General features: G+C 41.7%; 1 protein-coding gene across 5 annotated transcripts in view; it reads left to right on the forward strand.

Annotated features, from left to right (window-relative positions):
* Positions 1 to 9,527: 9,527 nt before the first annotated feature.
* The window catches only part of LOC105022941 (growth arrest-specific protein 7), a 45,780-nt gene continuing 31,187 nt past the window's right edge, over positions 9,528 to 24,120 (forward strand). For 2 of the 5 annotated variants that reach the window (XM_020051317.2, XM_034295366.1), the window contains exons 1-4: positions 9,528 to 9,611; positions 16,357 to 16,477; positions 20,788 to 20,865; positions 22,110 to 22,198. In XM_020051317.2, the coding sequence (XP_019906876.2) occupies positions 9,609 to 9,611; positions 16,357 to 16,477; positions 20,788 to 20,865; positions 22,110 to 22,198 (291 nt within the window). In that variant the 5' untranslated portion in view covers positions 9,528 to 9,608. Of the gene's footprint in view, positions 9,612 to 16,356; positions 16,478 to 20,787; positions 20,866 to 22,109; positions 22,199 to 22,656; positions 22,915 to 24,120 lie in introns of those variants that run through there. The other 3 variants (XM_020051319.2, XM_013135790.3, XM_020051318.2) reach the window with 2 other exon arrangements.

The raw sequence follows: 24,120 nt of genomic DNA on the forward strand, positions 1-24,120 counted from the left end.
GCGGCCCCTGCCCTTGCCTGATCTAGCCCGGGGAAGAGTGTCTGTTGCTTGCCGAATGACCAATTATACCCACAGCTGTTGCCAGCCATCCCAATTAATTTGTGGGATATTAAATCAACACCAATTAGGTTGGGTGTGTGGCAGTGACAGTCTATGTGAAGGGATGACAGACACAAAGGACAGCTGTACTCACGACTTTAGCACACTCATTGGAGGTTTTACAGATGCATGTTCTGTCTTTATGCCTTGGAACAGGATCATGGATTGTCATTGATTGTCAGCTGAGTTGGTTAATGTAAAGGAATGTTAAACGGGGTATGCTGGCGTTGGTGTTCTGTTGTTGAGTGCACCTGGTTGCGTTGACCCGTGTTGCTGCTTTTGTTAACAGCTACAATTACCCTGTTATGCTTAGGGTGTCGCAGACCCCCCCGACACAGCGTCATCACCCCTTAACCAGATCCCGTCCTCCACTGTGTGTGGGTAGTCCGCTTGTCAGTTGGTGTTTGATCCAATCAGTCAATCAAATGTATTCTATAAAGCCCTTTTTTTACATCAGCAGTTGTCAAGCTGCACCCAGATCTGATCTAGATTCAAAAATAGAGAAGCTGTCAAGCAAATATAAAAACAAACACATCTCTGATGAAAGCTGTGAAAGTGAATATGTGATGGCAGCTGGTTATTGGGAGTATTGGATCTATCTGGCACACTGTTGAGACAGTAATTAGACAGCATACATACGTACGTTCTAGGAAGACTGCTGTAATCATACTATACATTTTCCCTAAACTTAATACACTCAGGTAAGAATGGACCTAATCATTTTAATGTCATTGATTGTTTATTGGACATTATCAAGGACTATAGCTTATTTCTGCAGAGGTTTGGTTTTATTGTGTTATCTACAACCAACAGATAAATTAAGCATATAAATTATGTCTCATGCAGCACAGCATTCGAAAATGAGTGATGCTGACATGGAAGTATTTGGGGTGGCTGCCCTGTATCTTCACAAGCCTGAGTGGGAGAGGAAAACAACACAGGTCAAGCCATTAGATGCAAGAAAAACTGCCTGTTTTGTGGCAGATCCAAAGCTGGATTATGTGAAAGGCAAAATCCAAAGACTGGACAGTTCCAAGGTCACTGTGGAGAGGGAGGATGGAAAAATAAATGAATGTGCCCATATAGCTCTGTAACTGTGTACTTTCCTAAAGCAGGATTTACAGAAACGTAGTATTGGATATTTGTTGCAATTCATTGTTGATCCTTTTTGGATACTAAATAAAAAGCTGACAATGGCTGTCGGTTTATGCTAACCGGTATTATCTTCATTTTATGATGTATCATATTGTGGCGGTCAGTTTTCTCAGAATACATAACAGGTCTTTCAACAGATCGTGAAAACCAGTCCATACTTATCAGGGATGTACAATTTCTTTTAATAGTTGTCTGCCTCTTAATTTGAAAATGTACATCAATTCATCTGAATTGTGTGTTCAATCTTGATTTTTTTCCCAGCACTGAATCTGGTGTAGGGAAGACTGCAAATACAAAGAAATATGCAGCTTCCATCCATAATCATGTTACATCAACATAAGATGTACAGTATAAAGTCCACTGTATTGCCTTTACTGTTACAAAACTACTGTACTGTGTAAACTGTAAAGTGGACATACACAACTAAGAGATTTATTCTAAAAGGGATCTCTGGAGGATCAAATCATACAAGGCAACCCTCTGCTGGAGGCTTTTGGGAATGCCAAAACTGCGAGGATTGACTACTACTTTCGCTTTGTGAGTCTGTTTTAACATTGCAGAATACTTTATGAGTGTATAGAGTTAAGATATAGCCAGGAATTCATATAGAATTTTTAAAGCCCTTTTCACATCAGCAGTTGGAACAAAGTGCTTGTACTGATACCCAGCATAAAACACTAAAGATCAATCAACAGATGTTGAATCTCAGTGGCTGGGAAGAAGTCAGTAGAAAAACAAGAACCTAAGTACAGTGGGAAGAACAAGTATTTGATAACCTGCAGATTTTACAGGTTTTCCCACTTACAAAGCATGTAGAAGTCTGTAATTTTTATCATAGGTACTCTTCAACTGTGAGTGACGGCATCTAAAACAAAAATCTAGAAAATCACATTGTATGATTTCTAAGTAATTAATTTGCATTTTATTGCATGACATAAGTTTTTGATCCATCAGAAAAGCAGAACTTAATATTTGGTACAGAAACCTTTGTTTGCAATTACAGAGATCATACGTTTCCTGTAGTTCTTGACCAGGTTTGCACACACTGCAGCAGGGATTTTGGCCCACTCCTCCATACAGACCTTCTCCAGATCCATTAGATTTCAGGGCTGTCGCTGGGCAATACAGACTTTCAGCTCCCTCCAAAGATTTTCTACTGGGTTCAGGTCTGGAGACAGACTAGGCCACTCCAGGACCTTGAGATGCTTCTTACAGAGCCACTCCTTAGTTGCCCTGGCTGTGTGTTTCAGGTCGTTGTCATGCTGGAAGACCCAGCCACGACCCATCTTCAATGCGCTTACTGAGGGAAGGAGGTTGTTGGCCAAGAAAAAACTCTATTTTTGTCTCATCAGACCACATGACCTTCTCCCATTCCTCCTCTGGATCATCCAGATGTTCATTGGAAAACATCAGACGGGCCTGGACATGCGCTGGCTTGAGCAGGGGGGACCTTGCGTGAGCTGCAGGATTTTAATCCATGACGGCGTAGTGTGTTACTAATGGTTCTTTGAGACTGTGGTCCCAGCTCTCTTCAGGTCATTGACCAGGTCCTGCCGTGTAGTTCTGGGCTGATCCCTCACCTTCCTCGTGATCATTGATGCCCCACAAGGTGAGATCTTGCATGGAGCCCCAGACCGAGGGAGATTGACCGTCATCTTGAACTTCTTCCATTTTCTAATAATTGTACCAACAGTTGTTGCCTTCTCACCAAGCTGCTTGCCTATTGTCCTGTAGCCCATCCCAGCCTTGTGCAGGTCTACAATTTTATTTCTGACGTCCTTACACAGCTCTCTGGTCTTGGCTATTGTGGAGAGGTTGGAGTCTGTTTGATTGAGGGTGTGGACAGGTATCTTTTATACAGGTAACGAGTTCAAACAGGTGCAGTTAATACAGGTAATGAGTGGAGAACAGGAGGGCTTCTTAAAGAAAAACTAACAGGTCTGTGAGAGCCAGAATTCTTACTGGTTGGTAGGTGATCAAATACTTATATCATGCAATAAAATGCAAATTAATTATTTAAAAATCATACAATGTGATTTTCTGGATTTTTTTTCCATCTCTCACAGTTGAAGTGTACCTATGATAAAAATTACAGACCTCTACATGCTTTGTAAGTAGGAAAACCTGCAAAATCGGCATTGTATCAAATACTTGTTCTCCCCAATGTATAAACTATAAAAGAGCCAATCTCCTGGGGTGACCAGTCCTCTTTTGGTTGTGACTGGTGGAGATTATAAGAGAACACAGCCTATAATGATCTGTAACTGTAGCTCATTTGGTGAAGCATTAAGCATACAAATCCAGGGTTGTGGATTTGATTCCTAAGGGGGATCAGAAGGAGAAAATTTAAAAAGTATGGGTTAAATGTCAGTTGCTTTTTTTATAACCAAGCTTTCCAAAATAATCTAAAAGGTTATATGGGATGTGAACAATTCTGATCTTCTGAAGAAAATGTAACTGGCTTACTTGACTTTCTTTCTTTGGTGAGTGTTTGGAGGTTATAACATACTGCTCTGCAAACTGCAAGCCTGTGAGCATTGACAGCAGGAATCATAATGTAAATCAAGTCTTTGGACAACTGGGAATTGTCAGGCCAGGCATTGTACATGTTACAACAGCATGGCTCCCTAGTAAAACAGTCTGGATGCTAAACTGGCCTGCCTGCATTTGTCACATTATGAAACAAAAAATATGACAAAGGAGATCCTGTGGAGCAGCTGAAATCCTATATCAACCAAGAATGGGAAAACATTTCACCTACAAAACTACAGCAATTGGTGTCCTCAGTTCCCAAACGCTTACAGAGTATTGTTAAAAGAAAAGGTAATGCAAGACAGTAATAAACAAACCCCTGGCCCAACATTTTTGAAACGTGTTTCTGGCATCATATTAAAACAGGGCATGTATTTTTACAAATACAATAACATTTCTCAGTTTCAACATTTGATATGTTATCTTTGTACTATTTTGATTGAAATATAGTGATTAAATGATTTCCACATCATTGCATTTCTATTTGCATTTTATGCAGCGCCACACCATATTTGGAAATGAAGTTGTAACTGAACCTCAATCTTCTGCTTGTAAGCCTCTTCAGAGAGGAGCGGTGTCAATGGAAGAAACTGAACATGATTCTAAACCACTTATGTCCCACTCCATACATTGTGTCATTTAATAGTCTTTTCCTAAGACCAATCCGACTGAAATCTCTCCTATCAATCATACTAGCAGCGTGGAGTGTCTGAATTTTCCCTCAAGCCTGTAATGAAGGCAGCTGACCACCAGACGGAGCCAAACTGATGCTTATTCGACAGGGATGCTTCTGCGTATTGATTTAAAACACGGTATTTGGAAATGCATAAAATAGGTATAATTTCATTGTTGACATGAGTAGTTTTGTTTTATATTGTGCACTGTCATCTTAAGAGTTAAGGAAGATTCTAATGGGAGAAATGCATTGTTTTTTTAATTATGTTATGTGAAACAAATCAATCAAGGAACACTACATTTTAATCTGTCAGATGCAGGTAACATGAGTAATATGGAAGTTATCATGACAAATTTTAATTTGACTGCAAGAATATTATTTTCTGGTGTTGTTTTACTGGTTGTTGGTGCCAGACAGGCCTGTCTGAGTATTTCACAATCTGCTCAGTTACTGGGATTTTCACGCACAACCATTTCTAGGGTTTACAAAGAATGGTGGGAAAAGGGAAAAACATCCAGTAACTGGATGTGGGCGAAAATGCCTTGTTGATGCTAGAGGTCAGAGGAGAATGGGCCGACTGATTCAAGCTGATAGAAGAGCAACTTTGACTGAAATAACCACTTGTTACAACCGAGGTATGCAGCAAAGCATTTGTGAAGCCACAACACGCACAACCTTGAGGCGGATGGGCTACAACAGCAGAAGAGCCCACCGGGTACCACTCATCTCCACTACAAATAGGAAAAAGAGGCTACAATTTGCATGAGATCACCAAAATTGGACAGTTGAAGACTGGAAGAATGTTGCCAGGTCTGATGAGTCTCGATTTCTGTTGAGACATTCAGATGGTAGAGTCAGAATTTGGCGTAAACAGAATGAGAACATGGATCCATCATGCCTTGTTACCACTGTGCAGGCTGGTAGTGGTGGTGTAATGGTGTGGGGGATGTTTTCTTGGCACACCTTAGGCCCCTTAGTGCCAATTGGGCATTGTTTAAATGCCATGGCCTACCTGAGCATTGTTTCTAACCATGTCCATCCCTTTATGACCACCATGTACCCATCCTCTGATGGCTACTTCCAGCAGGATAATGCACCATGTCACAAAGCTCAAATCATATCAAATTGGTTTCTTGAACATGACAATGAGTTCACTGTACTGAAATGGCCCCCAGAGTCACCAGATCTCAACCCAATAGAGCATCTTTGGGATGTGGTGGAACAGGAGCCTCGTGCCCTGGATGTGCATCCCACAAATCTCCATCAACTGCAAGATGCTATCCTTTCAATATGGGAAACATTTCTAAAGATTGCTTTCAGCACCTTGTTGAAACAATGCCACATAGAATTAAGGCAGTTCTGAAGGCAAAAGGGGGTCAAACACAGTATTTGTATGGTGTTCCTAATAATCCTTTAGGTGAGTGTATATGACATGTAGCATTGGAAGAATATAACACATGGTTTTAAAGGTTTCTTTGAAGAAGTATATCTTATGGATTTAGTGTCTAAGCATAGAAGTGAACTTGTTAGGCTGTGATCTCTTCGGCACTCTGCATCCATTAACTGAGATGTTCATTGGCCAATGTTATATCAGGAAAATATACATGTATGCTCTAGATGAGCACTTTATGAAACTATTTTTATTAAGATTCTTGGTGAATATAGTGTCTGACTAACAGATACTTTCAAGGGCACCTTTGACCTCAATACAATGGCTATATTAACTTCACAGCCAGTTAAATGGTTTTTGAGAGGTTAAAACCGTTTATTGCGCAATTGATTTCTCCTGTCTTGCCTACCATTTTTGTACAACTATTTGGATTTTAGAAATTGCCATCACAATGGTAATGTACTCTCATTATCTGTCCAAACAAGAGGGTCTGTTCTCTGTTAAAGCACAAGGGCTAGCAGGCGACCCAAGATCTCAAAACTCCTGATAGCTACAACTATTGTGTGTGCTTTGTAAGTAGGAAAACCTGCAAAATCGGCAGTGTATCAAATACTTGTTCTCCCCACTGTAGGTATGTATGGCTGGATTATTTCAGTGAGGTAAGTAGGAGAAAGTCCATGTAATGCTTTATAGATTAACCATAAAACCATATCATCAGCCCTAGCCCTAACAGACAGCCAGTGTAAAGAGGCTAGTACTGGAGAAATGTGTTAAAGTTTTTTGTTCTAGTTAGGATTCTATCAGCCGTGTTCAGCACTAATTGAAGTTTCTTAAGGATTTATCAGGGTAACTGGAGAGAAAAGCATTGCAGTAATGTAATCTAGATGTAACAAAAGCATGGATTCGTTTTTTTTTATATATATATTTTATATGTTCATCAAAGGAGAGTTCAGGGTCAATGGTTCTTTACAGTTTTTTGGGATACGACCATGCAGCCGTCGAGGTTCACTGTGAGATCTGCCAACAGAGCTCTTTGTTTCTTGTTTCTTAAGTTTAAAATCAAGAAGTTCACTGTCATCCACTTCCTAATATCTGAAATGAATGCTTCCAAAGTAGCTAATTCCGTGGCTACTCAGTGTTTCATTGAAATATACAACTGCCAGAGGCAGCATATAAAGTGGAAACAATAATGTGTCTCATACTGACTTAGTGAATGTGTCAAGCGATGCAGGGTCAAAAAAGTGTCCCCATTGACACCAGGTCAGAGAGGTTCTGGGTATTCTCAGGACAACTGAGATTTTGAGGACTATACCTATTTAAGGAATCAGTTATTTGTTTTCTAATGGTGATAATCTTTTCATAAAAAAAGTTTATGTATTTGTTACTGCTGAAGTGAAGACCCACTTCGCTCATTGAGCATTGCTTTTTTGTTAACTTTACAACTGTATCAGGGAAATGTTGGATTGTTTTTGTTCACCTCAATCAGGTGGGAGAAATAAGCTGATAAAGCAGATGTGCTTTTTGGTATTGTATTGTACTGTCTATCCAGGCTAGTCTAATTACTTCCAACATGGTGGAGTGCCACTTTTACTCCAGTTTTCTGGAGACTTGCTTGAGTGCTCTAGCATTGTCTGTGTACCAGGGAGCAAGTATCTTTTTGCGTATATCTTATGTGTTTTAGTGCTCCAACCATAACTAAAGTAATTAACATTGTTAAGTTTAGATCATAGCTATTTCATCAATATAATAGGTAGCTGGCCGCAGTCTAATACCATCAGCAGTTACAGCATGAATCGTGTTTTTCTTCAGATTGGGAGAATTACCAGGTATTACCCATATATACACTCTACTGACAATAGATAAGGATTAATTGTTTTCATAGCTACCGTTTGACTTCAGAGTGCAATGTCACAGCAACGTGAGGGATGAGACCGCACACTCACCTAGTGACATTCAAGTGTTCGCCAACAAGGAATTAATGAAGCAGGATTTGACATGTTTGTATGTCATGGATAGCAGACTAGTCCAATCTGCAAGAGCTTTAAACCTAATGACAAAAGATGTCCTTAAACAATAAATGTATAATAAGTAAAAACATACATGAACAGAGTAGTAACAAATATTACAGGTACGTTTTTGGTAAGATAAGCTTTATTACAATAGACTATTTTGTATTTATTCTGAGTGAAAGCATTGCTTGCTTCACTTCTATTGTCCACAAGAGGGTGTTTGCTGACTAAGCTAAAGCAGTTCTTGTTTTTACAGTTGCTATGTCAGTAATATTGGTGAAAAGCTTTTTATTGTGCAAAATGTAAATAATGTATGAAGCCTGTGTGGTATGATTTTATACTTTTATTTTCACATCTGTCACACTACCAAACGTACAGTTCTCTTACTAGGGCCTGCATGATTAAAAGGCCTCAGATACACACAAAATGTACACACGTATGTACATAAACATATTGGTATATGAGATGATTGGACAAGTTATCGGAAAGTTAAGCAACCTGAAAATGCACTATTATGTGCTTTTGTGTGATCAACCCATCAATTCCTAAACAGATCAGACCGCTGTCAAAAGTCCCATTTGTCTTTTATTCCCCTGACATTGGATAAGAGAGACAACTTTCAATCTAGCTGCTCAAGTCACATTGTTTGCTCACCCTTGCTTTGCCACTTGTCAGCGAGTTCAGTCAAAAAGATTGTGTCCTCGTTCATGTAACTTATAGTGTGCACATACAGAATGTTTTCTGCTGACTCATTCAAATCAACTTTCTTGTAACTTTCTTTTTTTGAAAACCATGTTCTTTCCAGTCTTCCCTATGAGGAACGTTGCACACCAGGCCCAACGAACTGTGATAGATGTTGATTAAATGCTACAGTCCGCCAAGATCAACATGGCTGTTGAATACAGTAGTTCCTAACTAACTAGTGTTACAAACATACACAGTTCAAATAGGGCCTGAACATCACTTGACAGATTGAATTACATGTGCTTTTCCCTGGGCTACAGTAAACATGTGTACAGTAGCATTGGTGTCAGGGCCATAGCTAACCCGGGGAAAGGTAGGTGTGCGGGGCGCCAGCTTGGCCGTCTGATCGTAATAATATCAAATTCATTAACTTGAGTGATTGGAATACCCAAATAAACAAGTTGTGTTACATCATGTTTTATATTAGAAGCTCTCATTTGACCAAACTTTAGTGGAAACCAATACAAAACAAATGGACGCTGATCCCTGTCCAGCCGGCCAACAGCGTTCTGTCCTGTCCGACTGCAGCCGTTCTTAGTGATAGTCTGTAAGTCAGTCAGAATTATGGAGTGCGGTGGCACAATTGGATTTGTAGGAAATAGAGGAACATCCCCCTACACAAAACGGGCCTTGTTGCCTGCGTCGGCCTCACAGTGTCGGCCATTGTCTGCCACGGAAAAGGGCCCGCTGGGCACAGGCCTCCAGACACATACATCTGTTGGACGCTAACAAAGACTCATAGAAAACGTCTCATATTCTAAGATGGTTCTAGACTGTTCTTTTCTTCTTGCAAATGAAGGAAAGAGGCTGAGTTGAAAGATGTTCAGTGTCTGTCCGTTCCTTTCATGTCCTTAGCCTTGACCCTGGACACTGAGTCGCTCTGGCCAGTAACAAGAACCTTCTCCTGATTTTAAAGGAGCCATCTCCCTCTCAGTGTTCACTGTGACTGGTTAAGGGATATTTCTCTGATTTAGCTATTCGCTTCTTTACAACGTAGTCCAACATGGTAAGGCTTTGTTTTAATGCTATTTTTATCTGTACCAGTTATATATTTATTACGGCACCTTTTGCATGTTACAGTTTTGACAGATTGGAACATTTGTGTAACGGCGGGGCTATTATAGTAATCAGACAGATTGGGTACAGGATCATCACTAGCTCTGCTCAAGCATTTGTCTGATGTAGATGTATGTTATTATTCGTTAGATGGTTTGGTTCTTAGATCTGTACTGTCTCTATTCAAATATAGCGCTCGTATCCTGCTGCAGCACATCTTGTGCCCTGTTTTTGCACATGGTTGAAGTTAAAGCATAAGGCAACATTTTATTTGGTGATGGTGCCAAGCCAAATGTTTACCCTTTAGTTTTGAATAAGATTTACATGATCAAACTTCTGTGCATTACTTTGGAATTAATGGACCACATAATGGGACAACGTGTAGCCGAGTCCCTTGCGATAATTCACATTGGAATAACAACGGAATCAAAACATTATTTTTATTATTTTCTTACAATTCAATTCACACATTCTAAAAACAGATCTGCTTTAATTAGGCTACATCTGAAACACAGTTAACTGCTTCCATCTCTTCTGACTGTGTATATGCATGTTCATGACTGGGCATCAGTTTAGGAACGTTTTCAGATGTCCAGTATTGATAAAATGTACACTGCATGGCAATGATTGCGCTCATGGTTTCCACACAGATTCAACATTTCAGATGTGTTTTCTTATGGTATGTAAGTTATTTTTGGCACAGTTAGCAACACAAAGCCTAATAGTCATAGTACTTCCTTCACCTCAGTCTCCCTTCACTTGCGGACAGGCCAGAGACACAGAGCCAAAAAACCCATCCAGCTCTCGTAGAATAAACAGGTCTCAATGCCATTTCCACACAACAGACAAGCCCATTCTTGTCATGGATCCGGCAATTAGCATAGTTCATACTGAATGCTTCCTGTGGTTGATTTTGATTAACCACAGGCATTATATCCCTTTGTGTTGATGACAGATGCTTCCTTTTTACACCGTGAACATCACACTAAACAATTTGCTGGTTCAGTATAAGGCATTTAGGCATTGCATTGAACAGGGGCCACAAATCGCAGTATTTTGTCAGACTGACGGTGTGATGACTGTGTGAGCTAGAAGTAAGTGTCACACAACTTATGAAAGCAGTGAGTCTAGTGTACAATATGACATTGCAAGACTGCAGTTTCGATCCAACTTTTGGGTCTGCAAACAGATAAACCCATTTGTTACACTAAGTGGGTTTTTAGTTTTCTGTGATGCAATTTTCTGTGATGCATACAGACTTCAGAGAGATTGAGTGAAGGTAGGCATCTATAAAGGTCTAGATATAGGAAATCCCCTTCACCACAATAATCATTGATGAATCTACAAAGGCGTTTGGAAAGTATTCAGACCCCTTTCACTTTTTTTCACAGCACAACTGTCAAGTCTATAGGTGGTAACACAGGAGTGGCATAGGACCCAGATGCAGAGAGATTGTTTGAAGTCATAGTGTTTAATTCCAAAGGGGCTAGGCAAAAATGGTAGTAAAAAATACAGGCCTAAGATCAGTACACAAGGATGCTTCTGTGCTTTTGGCAAACTTCAAGCGGGGTGTCGTGTTCCTTTTACTGAGGAGTGGCTTCTGCCTGGCCACTCTCCCATCAAGTCCTGATTAGTGGAGTGCTGCAGAGATGGTTTGGTTGTCCTTCTGGAATTTTCTCCCATCTCCACACTGGAGCTGTGGAGTTCTGTCACAGTGACCATCGGGGGTCTTTGTCATCTCCCTCACCAAGATAAATCTTTACAAATGCTTTCTAAAATCTAATTCTTTAGGGAGTGTTATATAACTATATTTATATAACCATATATTAAAAAAACATAGATACTAATGTGAAAGGGTTGAAATATTTGATAAATTCCTAATATAAAACTCTGCCATTGATCAATCCATGTACTCCAGTGGTTTCTTCTATAAATCCTAGCGGAAGCAATGGTGACCACTCCAGACATTAAGCCGTTTTATTTAGAAAATATTGTTTCACACTGGTGGACATAATTTTCTCTGAACACAAATACAAGTAAGCTAAGCATGTTTTCTTACACATTGGAGTGAAGAAATGTCATGGCACATCAACCACCCTGGAACGCCGACCCCCTGGGGCCAGTATGTAGGTTAAAATGTCCCTCTGCTGACAACACAGCCCTGCTCTCGTAGCACAGTCAAATCTTCAGTTTTCAGTGAGGTACTTTTTCTCTTTAAAGAAAAAAAGCAGAACCTGTCAAGTGAAGTGAAAAAAAAAAATCACAGTGATGAACCTGTACAAAAAGAAGTGCTCATAGATTTTTCCATGTTCGCTTCTTATGATCATTATCGTTTGTGGATTGAGAATGGTGTATGTCCTCTTACAAGATTTTTCCCATAATTACTGCGGTACATTTAATACATGGCCTGGAGATAGTAAGAAAATGATGTTAAAAACTACAATTTACTCACTTATACTGAACCAGGAATATCCCCATATTTATTTGAAAACAGGACAAAGACAACATATCAAATGTTGAAACTAAGAAATGGTATTGTTTTTGGAAAAATAGATGCCCATTTTGAATTTGATGCCAGCAACACAATTCAAAAGAAGTTGGGACAGGGGCATGTTTACCACTGTGTTACATAACCTCTTTAAACAATACACTGTAGGCATTTGGGAACTGAGAGAACCAATGTATTCCCATTCTTGCTTGATAGAAGATTTTGCTGCTCAACAGTTCGAGGTCTCCTTTGTCATATTTTCTGTTTCATAATGCACCAAATGTTTTCAATGGGTGACAGCTCTGGACTGCAGGCAGGCCAATTTATCACCCAGACTCTTTTACTATGGAGTCATGCTTTTGTAACATTTGCAAAAAGCAATATCTCAAACTGGCCAATAAATAAATAGATTCAGCACTAATGGTGCCTTCACAAATCTGTAAGACAACCATGCCATGTGCACTAATTTATCCCCAAACAATCTGGTTATATCTGGTTTCTTCTTTCCATGGTTGAGTTTTAACTTGCATTTCTGGATGCAGCAACGTACTGTGTTCACAGACAGTGGTTTTCAGAAGTGTTCCTGAGTCCATGCAGTGATTTCCACTACAGAATCGTATCTGTTTTTAAGGCAGTGCCGCTTGAGGGCCCGAAGATCACAGCCATCTAATATTAGTTTTTGACCTAGTCCCTTGCGTACAGAGATTTCACTGGATTATTTTAGTTATATTATGTACCATGGATGATGAGATCCCCAAACTCTTATTAAAATGTATTCTTATAATGTTGCACTATTTGCCTGCGCAGTCTTTCACAGTGTGGTGAACCCCTCCCCATCTTTACTTCTGAAAGACTCATCCTCTCTGGGTTGCTCGTTTTACACACAATCATATTGCTGACCTGTTGCCAATTAACCTAATTAGTTGTGAGATGTTCCACCAGGTTTTATTATTTAGCATTATACAACTTTTCCAGTCTTTGGTTGCCACTGTCCCAGTTTTTTTTAACGTGGACATTTATTTTCCAAGAAACAATAACATTTCTCAGTTTCAATATTTGATATGTTGTCATTTAACTATTTTCTATTGAATATATGGTTTAAATGATTTGCACATCATTGCATTCTGTTTTTCTTTACATTTTACGACTTTTTCTGAAACCAACTTTTTCTGAAACAGGGTTGTAGACAAATATGAATGACAGACAACAAGCATTTTTCATTCATTTGATCTGACAGAATGGAGGACAGTGTGTGCCTAGTACACCCCAGAGGCAGTAGGTTGCACCATTACAGCTGCAGTGTCTTGGAAATCACTTCAAAACTGACATTCAAAACAAACGGTTGTTCGATGACAAAACCCTTGATTGACTGGTGACTCAAAGCCAGTATCACATTTGAGGCGGGATTTCATCTCCTCCTGCCTCTGTCTCTGTCTGGAACATTTACCAGTAGCTGTTGAAAGCCATTTCATGTTTAAATTGTGTCTGCAACACCACTGAGACCTTGATACCCAGAGCTCTTACAGACTTTCTGGAGTGACAGTGAGAGGGTCATGTTCACCATGCCACACCAGTGAATGAGAGAGGGCCCCTAAATAGGATGTCTACAATAGTCCGAGGGATACATTGCCATGCAGAACTGAGTGTAATGTAAATCAGTCAGCTGTGAGGATTTAACACGAGGCCAAGCTCTTGCTTCATTACCCATGTCTCAAACCAGCCTCAGATGGTGCACTATACAATAATCCCCCTATTGCAGGTAGCATAAAGTTAATGCCCCCATTCAATTCCAGCCAATACCAATGAAGTCACAGCCACTCTTCTGTAGCAGTGGCAGAGGGCCTGTCCTGTTGCTTTCTTGGTATTCAATTGGGAACTGTGGAAACTGGAGGGGCGTAAGGAGTTTACTATCAAGGGGTGCAATGGGACACCACCCCTGAGGATTGTGGGATTTGGCAGGAGTGTTCTGAGGATTTGATGTTTTTAAATATTGTGAAAGCTTGGACACAGTTCCGCTTCATTGAGTGTACTTTGCCAGGGGACATGTGAAATTGCAACTCAGGGAAGTGAATCACAAAATATACTTCCTAGGATAAGAATCTGTAATTTATATCTCTCAGGGATGATCATTTAAACAACGAATGTCTCCTGCAAAAGGTAAAGGTTCACTGTTGTTCCATGTTTCAGAGTATGGTATGCACTGCACAAAGTGCATACAAAGTGCAGTGCATTATTGCGTTATGCATTATTATCTGTGAAGGCACCATTAATGCTGATCAATATATACAGGTCTTGGAGCAACATATGCTGCCATCCAGACAATGTCTTTTTCAGGGAAGGCCTTGCTAATTTCAGCAAGACAATGCCAAACCACATTCTGAACGTATTAACACAGCATGGCTTAGTAGTAAAAGAGTCCGGGTGATAAACTGGCCTGCCTGCAGTCCAGACCTGTCACCCATTGAAAACACTTGGTGCATTATGAAACAAAAAAATACAACAAAGGAGACCTGGAACTGTTCAGCAGCTGACATCCTATTTCAAGCAAGAATGGGAAAACAGTTCACTTTCAAAACTACAGGAATTGGTCTCCTCAGTTCCCAAACGCTTACAGAGTGTTGTTAAAAGAAGAGGTGATGCAACTCATTGGTAAACAACTTTTTTGAAACCTTTTTGGAGGCATCAAATTCAAAATGGGCATGTATTACTCGAAATACTACAACATTTTTCAGTTTCAACATTTGATGTTGTCTTTGTACCATTTTCAATTAAATCTAGGGATTAATGATTCACATCATTGTATCATGTTTGTATTTGCATTTTACGGGATTGTAAGTAAATTAATCAATCGGTTCAAAACAAATGAGTGAACTCCCATCGTGGAGAGACAAAACATGTTGGTTTGGTCTGGTTGTTAGTGGCGCCAACCTTGTTCCACAAACCCACCAGTAGTGGAGCAGGCGGCATGACATTACGTATATGTCCTAACAGAAATCTTGAAGAAAAATGAAATACTTTATGGGCTCACGAAAACAGAGGACATCAGTCCAGGGAATTACCTGACTGGAATCATTCACTTGGTAGTTTACCGCATCACATGGCTACTCAGTGAAAGATAACGAGCTTTATATAACACTAACTGCAAACTGAAAGGCCAGTGTTAAAATTATAGGGAGACAAGAGTGAGGGAGGAAGAGAGTGAGAGACAGAGGCATAGACAGACAGAGAAGAGGGGGGGGTGTTGAGAGAGAGAAACAGAGGAATCCCTTTAATGTTAGACATCAAACGACTGCAGCTATCCACCCACGCTGCCATGACGGCGTGCAACTGACTTTGTGGAATACACGATCTGTCTGCTTTATCGTTGACACCCTTCCCCTCCGCTGCCTTCCTTCCAAGGAGGCAGAGGTCAACAGGCCTCCTGTCAATCGAGCGGACAGTTCTGACTGGGACACAGACTGGGGATTCAGACAATGAATTCCAACCCGGTGGATTAGAGGGGTCTTTTTTCGAAACATTGCGGGAAATTCGGCTGTCCCAATGTGACCAGGAAGCTTTGAGGCTTCCTTGGAACTGCTATAAGAGCTTAAGAAAGCTATAGGAAGGAATTGCTCAGATGCTTTTCAATTTCCAGGAAGCACCAGATCATTATGAAATGTGTTGATAATTCCACCATTTATTAACCAAAACAAATATTTCCTTCCCAGTGCTTATTACAGCCAAGTTGGGGTGCTTTGTGGTCAGTTTCTATGGATTTCTATAGACCTTAATGTGCCTTTTACATTCATGTTAAAGACAGTGAAAGCTTTCAAATTTTTTTACCACAATTGAATATTTCCTGAATCAATCAAGATAATGATATTGTTCCTAATTAAAAGATTAAAAGAAATCATTCCTACACAGCTGTGACTGTGCCTACAATCAGCCAGCTTTTGAAATGTGGAAGTGCTTTGTACTGTAATTGGGTAGAAAGTTAGCAACAAAAAAACCCCCACTAATTGCAAACATTAGAAGCTGATGCTGCCCCTCCTTGATATGTGGACACGTGTCATTATGTTGATTAATCAAGTGTGCAAAAGCAGAACAAAATCAACACTTCTACATGATTTGTCATTATTTTGTATTCATAATGGAGTTGAGAATGATTGGGCAACAGTTGCAGTTCACATGAAACGAATGGTAGTCTATGTCTGATTTTCGGAAACAGAAGTCAGCGGCTGCCGGCCCTGCACCAAGAGAAGAGATGAAGAGAGTCCCTCTTCCCCACGGATGGAGATGTCACGTGTCACCCAAGGGACCAAGAAACTACGTCAACACTGCAAGTAATGGTAAGCCAGACACAGCTGTACCACAACTTCACCTGCATGCCCGCTAAAGCAACAAGGGGATCTATGTTCAGAGAGTAATGGGAGAAATCTGACATATCTGGCTGATTATCCAATCCTATTCACTTCCTGACATCACCAGAGGTTTGTACAATGCCCCCGGCACACTTTTTCATAGTGGAACTACCCAATGCATTTTTAATAATCTGACTAGAAGAAATAGAACAGCTTCATCTGTCCCGACACCTACAGTACCAAGCAGAAGTTTGGGCACACAGCCATTCAGGTGACTGGGTAAGTGTGTCCAAACTTTAGACTGGTACTGTATATAAATATGCCCACCAGGCAATCCCACAAATCCTCCTTCATAAAATTAAATATTAGCCTTTCAGGTAGAGCGGTTTCATTCGTCAATGTTTTGTTTGGCGACCGTCATCTGCGGTGAAACTCTACACGGTCATTAACATTCCCCTGTCACCTCTTCAGCCCATTCATCTAAAGCCGGGCACACACTTTAAGTTGATTAACACAAATGCATGGCAGCCGGTCCTGACCGGATCTCGGCAAAACCACCCGTGAGTTCAACTCCAAAAACAACCTCAGTTTACAACGCAGTTGACAACCAAAATAAATATGCTTATTATACCCGTGTCATTTTGTGGCATGATTTGTCCCGTGCACAGAAAGAGCTGTGTGCGCGCACTGGTAAGTCAGTGTGTGTGTGTGTGTGTGTTCCCCTGAGTGGGATAGGAGCCAGACAGAAAGATGAACTCCCACAGGACAAAGCCAGGCCGCTCCCACAACAGCTCCACCACGTTGGCAGAGGACGGCCCCTTGGCACACTGTGTACACTCTGTAGTAGAGGAAAACACCCAGAGGCTATTTTTAAACGGAGCGGCTGTGTTTCTGGAGTCCCTGGAATCCAAGTCGGAGCTTCTGGACATTTTTCCCAACCGGCGTCCGAGCTGCTGTGCTCACTCAGTCTGTCACTCTGCTGCTTGTTCGCTCTTTTACGTGTTTACAGTGTGGGACTTTAGCAAAGGCCTTCATCCAGAGTGACTTACAGAAGCTATTAGGGTTAACTGTCTTGCTAAAAGAGAGAACGAGAGGTTTTTAACCTTGCCTGCTTGGGAATTAGATTTAGAAACCTTTCAGGGTCGAACCACTGGGGCAATCTGCTGCCCTACTTAAAAGGCAGACCGTTTTTTGGTCTGTTGTAACATTATTGCAAACATAAGCATGACGCCAGAGGGAGTCTAGTGACTTATGCTTATTTCTTCTGGGTGGTAGAGGGTTAGTAACCTGCATGCAGCTATTTAGTATGTAACATATCCAACAAGCACTACTGTCAGTGGGCAGATGGTCAGTAGTCATAAAATGTGCAGACATTTGCTATTTGGAGATATAGTTACACTGAACAAAATTATAAACGCAACACTTTGGTTTTTGCCCTCATTTATCATGAGCTGAACTCTAAGATCTAAGACTTTCTCTATGTACAGAAAAGGCCTATTTCTCTCAAATTTTGTTCACAAATCTGTCTAAATCTGTGTTAGTGAGCACTTCTCCTTTAACAAGATAATCCATCCACCTCACAAAAGTGGCATATCAAGATGCTGATTAGACAGCATGATTATTGCAAAGGTGTGCCTTAGGCTGGCAATAATAAAAGGCCACTCTAAAATGTGCAGTTCCAGCACACAGCACAATGCCACAGATGTCGCAAGTTTTGAGGGAGCGTGCAATTGGCATGCTGACTGCACGAATGTCCACCAGAGCTGTTGCCCGTTAATTACATTTTCATTTCTCTGCCATAAGCCATCTCCAAAGGAGTTTCAGAGAATTTGGCAGTACATCCAACCGGCCTCACAACCGCAGACCACGTGTAACCACACCAGCCCAGGACCTCCACATCCAGCATCTTCACCTCCAGGATCGTCTGAGACCAGCCACCCGGACAGCTGCTGCTACAATCGGTTTGCAACAAGAATTTCTAAACAAACTGTCAGAAACCGTCTCAGAGAATCTCATCTGCATGCTTGTCATCCTCATCGGGTTCTCGACCTGACAGAAGTTTGTCGTCTTAACCGACTTGTGTGGGCAAATGCTCACATTCGATGGCCACAATCAACAACCAGATCAACTCTAAGGAGGTGTGTTGCACTGTGTGCAATGATCATGCTGTCTGATCAGCATCTTGATATGCCACACCTGTGAGGTGGATGGATTCTCTCACCAAAGGAGAAGTGCTCACTAACACAGAATTAGACAGATTTGTGAACAATATTTGAGTGAAATAGGCCTTTTGTGTACAAAGAGAATGTCTTAGATCTTTGAGTTCAGCTCATGATAAATGGGGGCAAAAACAAAAGTGTTGCGTTTATAATTTTGTTCAGTGTATATTTTAAGAACTCTAACTAAATGTAAAGAAAAATGTGAAATCATCACACAAAAAACTAATATTATCATGCCTAATGCAATATGTATTTGTCTTGCTTGTGCAATATTCACATTCCAAGAGGCCTCTTTTGAATGTTTCATAAAATCACAGCCATATTTGAGCTTTCCTAATCCTAATTAAAATGTATTTGCATATTTATTATATTACATTGTAATAGTAGTGGACGAATTTGTTCATACTTTTCATCAACTCATGGCCATGGTTGTTCATATGTACAATGGCTTTGGAACACCATTGTACATATGCCTTTACTTGCTCCACATTTTCTTTTGTTATCATTTATTATTATGGACTTCAGAATACACATAAAAACATGAGTTTAGAAATGGGTGCCAATTTGTTAGAAATTAGAATATTCAGAATACTCCAATTTGACTTCAAATGCATCCTGTGTCCTTCAATCATCATTGAGATGTATGCAGGGCTAGGAGTACATCTGTGGCATGGATTGGGGTCCACCTGTGGGAAATTCAGTTGATTGGACATGATTTGGGAAGGCACAAACCTCTCTATGTAAGGTCCCACGATTCACATGTCAGAGCAAAATCATAGGTCAAAAGTCCATGAAAATCTGTTTAGACCTCTGAGAATTTTGTTGAGGCATAGAGGTTCTGAAAAATGCTATATCATGAAACAATTCCTAGGGTACAGTGGACTCTGCCATTGTGAAATGGAAGAAGTTTGGAACCAACAAGGCTCTTTAGAGCAGGGCGTCCTGCCAAACTAAGTAATCAGGCAACACAGGCCTTGGTTAGGGAGGCAACCAAGACCCAATGGCCACTCTAACAGAGCTTCTCTGCAGATATGGGAGTAACTGCCAAAAGGACAACCGTCTCTGAAGCACTAGAACAATCACTCCTTTATGGTAAAGTGGCTCAGACTGGAGCAATGGTGCTTCTTTCAGCGCAAGAACGACCCAAAGGACACAGCCAAGACAACACTGGAGAGGCTTTAGGACAAGTCTGTGAATGTCCTCGCATGGTCCAGCCAAAGCCTGGACTACCCCATTCAGAGTCTTTGGGGAGACCTCAATATCCAGATAAACAAAGAAATTGACATAATTTAAATACTTGGCTGTGAATAATCTTGATCATTGCAAGTGTTATCACAACACAACACATCACATCAGTAAACATTCCCTTTCTAAATAGCTGGCATTACAGTAGCTAATAATGTTAGCTACTGAGATAGACTAGCTAGCTAGTTGTAGATTGTCTGACCTGAACAAATTAACTTAACTTGTTAAATTAGCAAAATGTCCAAATCCTACATCTGGAGTGACCATTGTCGGATGTTACTGTGTAGAAATCAACATTTCTATGATCTCTGTACATTTACTCGACATACGCCACAACCAACCAATTAAGAAACATTGGTTAAAAGGGTATTTTCAAACAAATCTAACCCTTGCATTCAGGGTACAGGGACAGAGTTAATGGATCTCCATTCTAGATAGAGTGCCTGTCTGATTTATATTCCAAAAGCATTTCAAACAGTCCACATGGCATTAAGGACTTCTTGCTCCACTAACTGGAATGACGATTGTTTGATGGGCGGGAAACTTTCTGAAAGCATGTCAAAAACCTAAATCTATTTTGCATCATAGTAATCATTTCTTTCAAAACGTTTGATTTCAAAGATATTTCGGTTTCTCAGGTAACTGAATAATGGCTGTCAGATCTTGCACACACTTAGAAGGTCTGCTGTACATCTCACTATGTTCTCTACCATAGTTCTGTAGTGTCAACCCTGTGTTTTCATTCAGAGTTCACGGAAACTGTGGAATTGTGTATCCCTTGTGCCTTACCCCTCCTTTTCCTACAACCATTTGTGTAATTTGTTGTCATTCCAGAGACAACATGGGAACTGCCCTTCACCTCTTATGGGACCTCAGTGAGACCACTGGTTCAAAGGCATTCCTTACCAGAAGGTAACATCAAGCCTCTGCATATGAAATGTTCCAAACGTATGTATCGGCTTAAATCATTGCCAAAAGACACAATGAATATGTCGGAGGAATATATCTTTAGCACTACTGGCATGTTCACTCCACAGAGTTGAATAACCAGCTGCATGGATTTATCAATGTAGACCAGACAAGACTTATCCTCCCGCTGGAGGCAGAGGGTAATGAAGCCCAGGTTCAGATCTCTCTGCCTGGCACTGGAGGGAAGACCCAGGAAATTCGGGGTAGGGGAGGTTGAGTATAGGGGAGAGATGGTGTCGTAGTGTCGAACGGGAACTTTCTTCACACTACGCTCTGTGTATCTGAGTCCGTCACAGTCTGCCTGGCCAGTGAAAAGCATTCAGAGAGACAGGCCTATAGGCTCTAAAATACATATTAGGGGATAGATTGATGACACCACAGACATTCCCCACCTGTTGAGACTTCAACTATTTCATTTCAGCTCCGAGGTCGTATCTTAGGGTGAAGTTTTGACTCTGTGAATATTTTTTAGATTTTTTTTTTTATATCTCTGCAACACAGTGTCCAACTCTCTTCATTTTCCTGTTCCATAATGTGTAAGTGAGCTGGGTCATTATGCCGCACTGCTCAGATTCCCCTCAGGGTTCATGCTGCTGTGAATTTGCTCCGGCTCCTGTGTTTATCTTCAGCTGGAGATGTGCTGCCTTGATATGCAGCGACTGGACAGGACATGAATCACGGCCGATGGAGAACATTTAGGACACAGTAGGATGTGGCTGCCGACGTTACCAAGAAAATGTTCAGGGCTGTGACACACACACGGGAACACGCAGGAATCTCCCCTAAGGCGTTTCGTCATTCAATATTGTAAGGCCGCTCATGATTTTCTTATGGGCCATAGGGAGATGAAATCACCAAGCTGAGATGTTTGGTACACTTAGACATAGCCCAGTGAGATGGACTGCAGCAGGAATGAGGGAGGGAATATTTTCTCTTTGGTGAGAGGGTTTCTGTCTGGATGATAAATGAGGACGTGTTATTCCCCACTGTGAGGATGCAAATGGCTCGTAAACATTAATGTGTCCCATAAAGATGTAAGCAGAACCTGGCATGTTCACTATAACAGAGTGACACAGTCTTTCACGTGATGGATTTGTATAGTCCCCGATCTGCTTATCATACTGAGATCCTTCAGTAATACGAGGGAATAATCGTTTCCATTGCATTTATGATCTTTCCCTCTGTAGTCAATGGATCATGTCACACCACAGGAAGTGCAATTCATACCAGAGACCCTCCTGACGTGCCTTTAAGGAGGGCCACTATGGATAAACAGGTAAGGATTCTGAATTAGCACTGCAGTCTGCAACATGCTTCTAAAAATGGACCTCCACTGATACACCTATATTTGGTCTGAACCTGTGAGGTTATTACAGTTGGAACACTCTAGTCAGCCAAACATATCGATTGGAGTGAACAAGTAGTCTGATAAGGATTCAAAGTAAATAGCAGGCAGCTCAGAATTAATAATGGTTCCCAGAACCCCAGAGCAGCATAAGGCTGGAATACTAATTTTAAATGAGCATTTCTTTTATTTTCCTGTAATCCCACCATTTTAAATTTATTGTTCACAATGTTGTGATTGAAATGAATTGCTATATCAAGACATTCTTCAGGACACAAAGGTCCTCTGTGGCTTTGAGCAGCATTGAACCTGGTCCAAGAAATGTTCCACGCCAACCCACGTGACTAATTACGAGTCAGATGAGAGCATAATGTACCGTTAGTGAGAACCCTATCATCAGCTCACAGGAGAATAGATGGACAGACTTGGAGCATATGGGCAGTCGAAATTTGGACCACGCCAAAAGATTTGTTGTCAGTTTTTGAACGGAGGCCAGCAAGAAAATCTTAACACTTCACACTGGGAGAACCGGGCATCCTGGCCATCTAGACCAGTCTGCTGGCTGGATCGCCACACTCCGACCTCCGAGCAACCCCCGAAAACATCAGCAGGTGCTGGTCAACGGCGCCATGTTTCACAGGAGGAAGGTGAGGAGTGCTTAGCCGTGATGGTCGTGTTTACCGTAGAATACTACTGGTTCTGTTGTCGCGTTGGGTCGTCGCTGTTGGCTGTTGGCAGTTGTTATAAGGCAGGAAAGAACAGTGGGCTGGGCTGGTGTGTCCGGCGCGATCACATGTCCAGTACGTAAAATAGCAGCGCTGCGTCTCTCCACACACGGCTTGATGCCCCTGCCTCTGGTGAAACGCCATGGAGAGGGAGAGAACGAGGGAGATAGAAGTAGCCAGAGAGTGTGGCTACAGCCCTGCGCTCATAAACACCACACACGCAAACACCCCCGCTCAGTCTACACTGACATATTGTTCACCCAGGCACGCATACATCACCCACACCTTCACTTCTTCTTCCACACGTGCCCCCATTGCACCTCGACCCAAGAAACACGTAAGACGCGCATCACCCTGTACACAAACGCACCTCGCCAAACACCCACACAGTATCCCCAGGCATGCTGTGCACGCACGTCTGAACTGTGAAACCCACTATCTGACGCTTGTTGTACGTGCACACTGATCTCCATAGACCACGGAGCCTCAGCCACATCACTAACGCTCATAACACACACGTGGGGCCATAGAGGCTGTTCATTGGTTGGGGTTTTTCTCTCCTTTTTTTCTGTTCCTGCTCCTCCTCCTATCCTCCTCCCCCTCCTCTTTCTCTCCAACTTGTCTCCTAATGATAATTAGCCTCCTAGTGATCATCACTCAGCCATTTCCCTCAGACCGCGCCCCCACTCCCTCTCCTCTCTTCCTCTACTCTTCCCCCTAAACACACCTCTCTCTCTCTCTCTCTCTCTCTCTGGATAGGGAAGGGGGGAGGTGTGGTGATGGGCTGTGTAAATAAATACACCCCCCCGTTCTTCTCTGTCTTCTGCTGGCTCCATGTGTTGGGCCAGTGGTTATTATTGTGTACTGTAGGGAGACACCAGGCTCCCTGCCGCGTTCTCCTCTTCCAGCCGTCAACATCCAGACTTGGGTGACAGCAGCTTAACTGGAGCCTCTCCTCGTCATACTCCTAGGACAGCGACCAAACGCTCCCCCCACACCTCTCCAGCTCCCAGCCCCTCACTCACTCACCCACCCACACCACACAGCCCCCCCCCCCCACACACACACACAACACATCTCCACTCGACTCACCGCGGCAGACAGGCAGGCTGTGAGAGGCTGAAGGCA

This window comes from Esox lucius, chromosome 11 (assembly GCF_011004845.1).
Source record: "Esox lucius isolate fEsoLuc1 chromosome 11, fEsoLuc1.pri, whole genome shotgun sequence".
In the NCBI taxonomy this organism is placed as follows: Eukaryota; Metazoa; Chordata; class Actinopteri; order Esociformes; family Esocidae; genus Esox; species Esox lucius.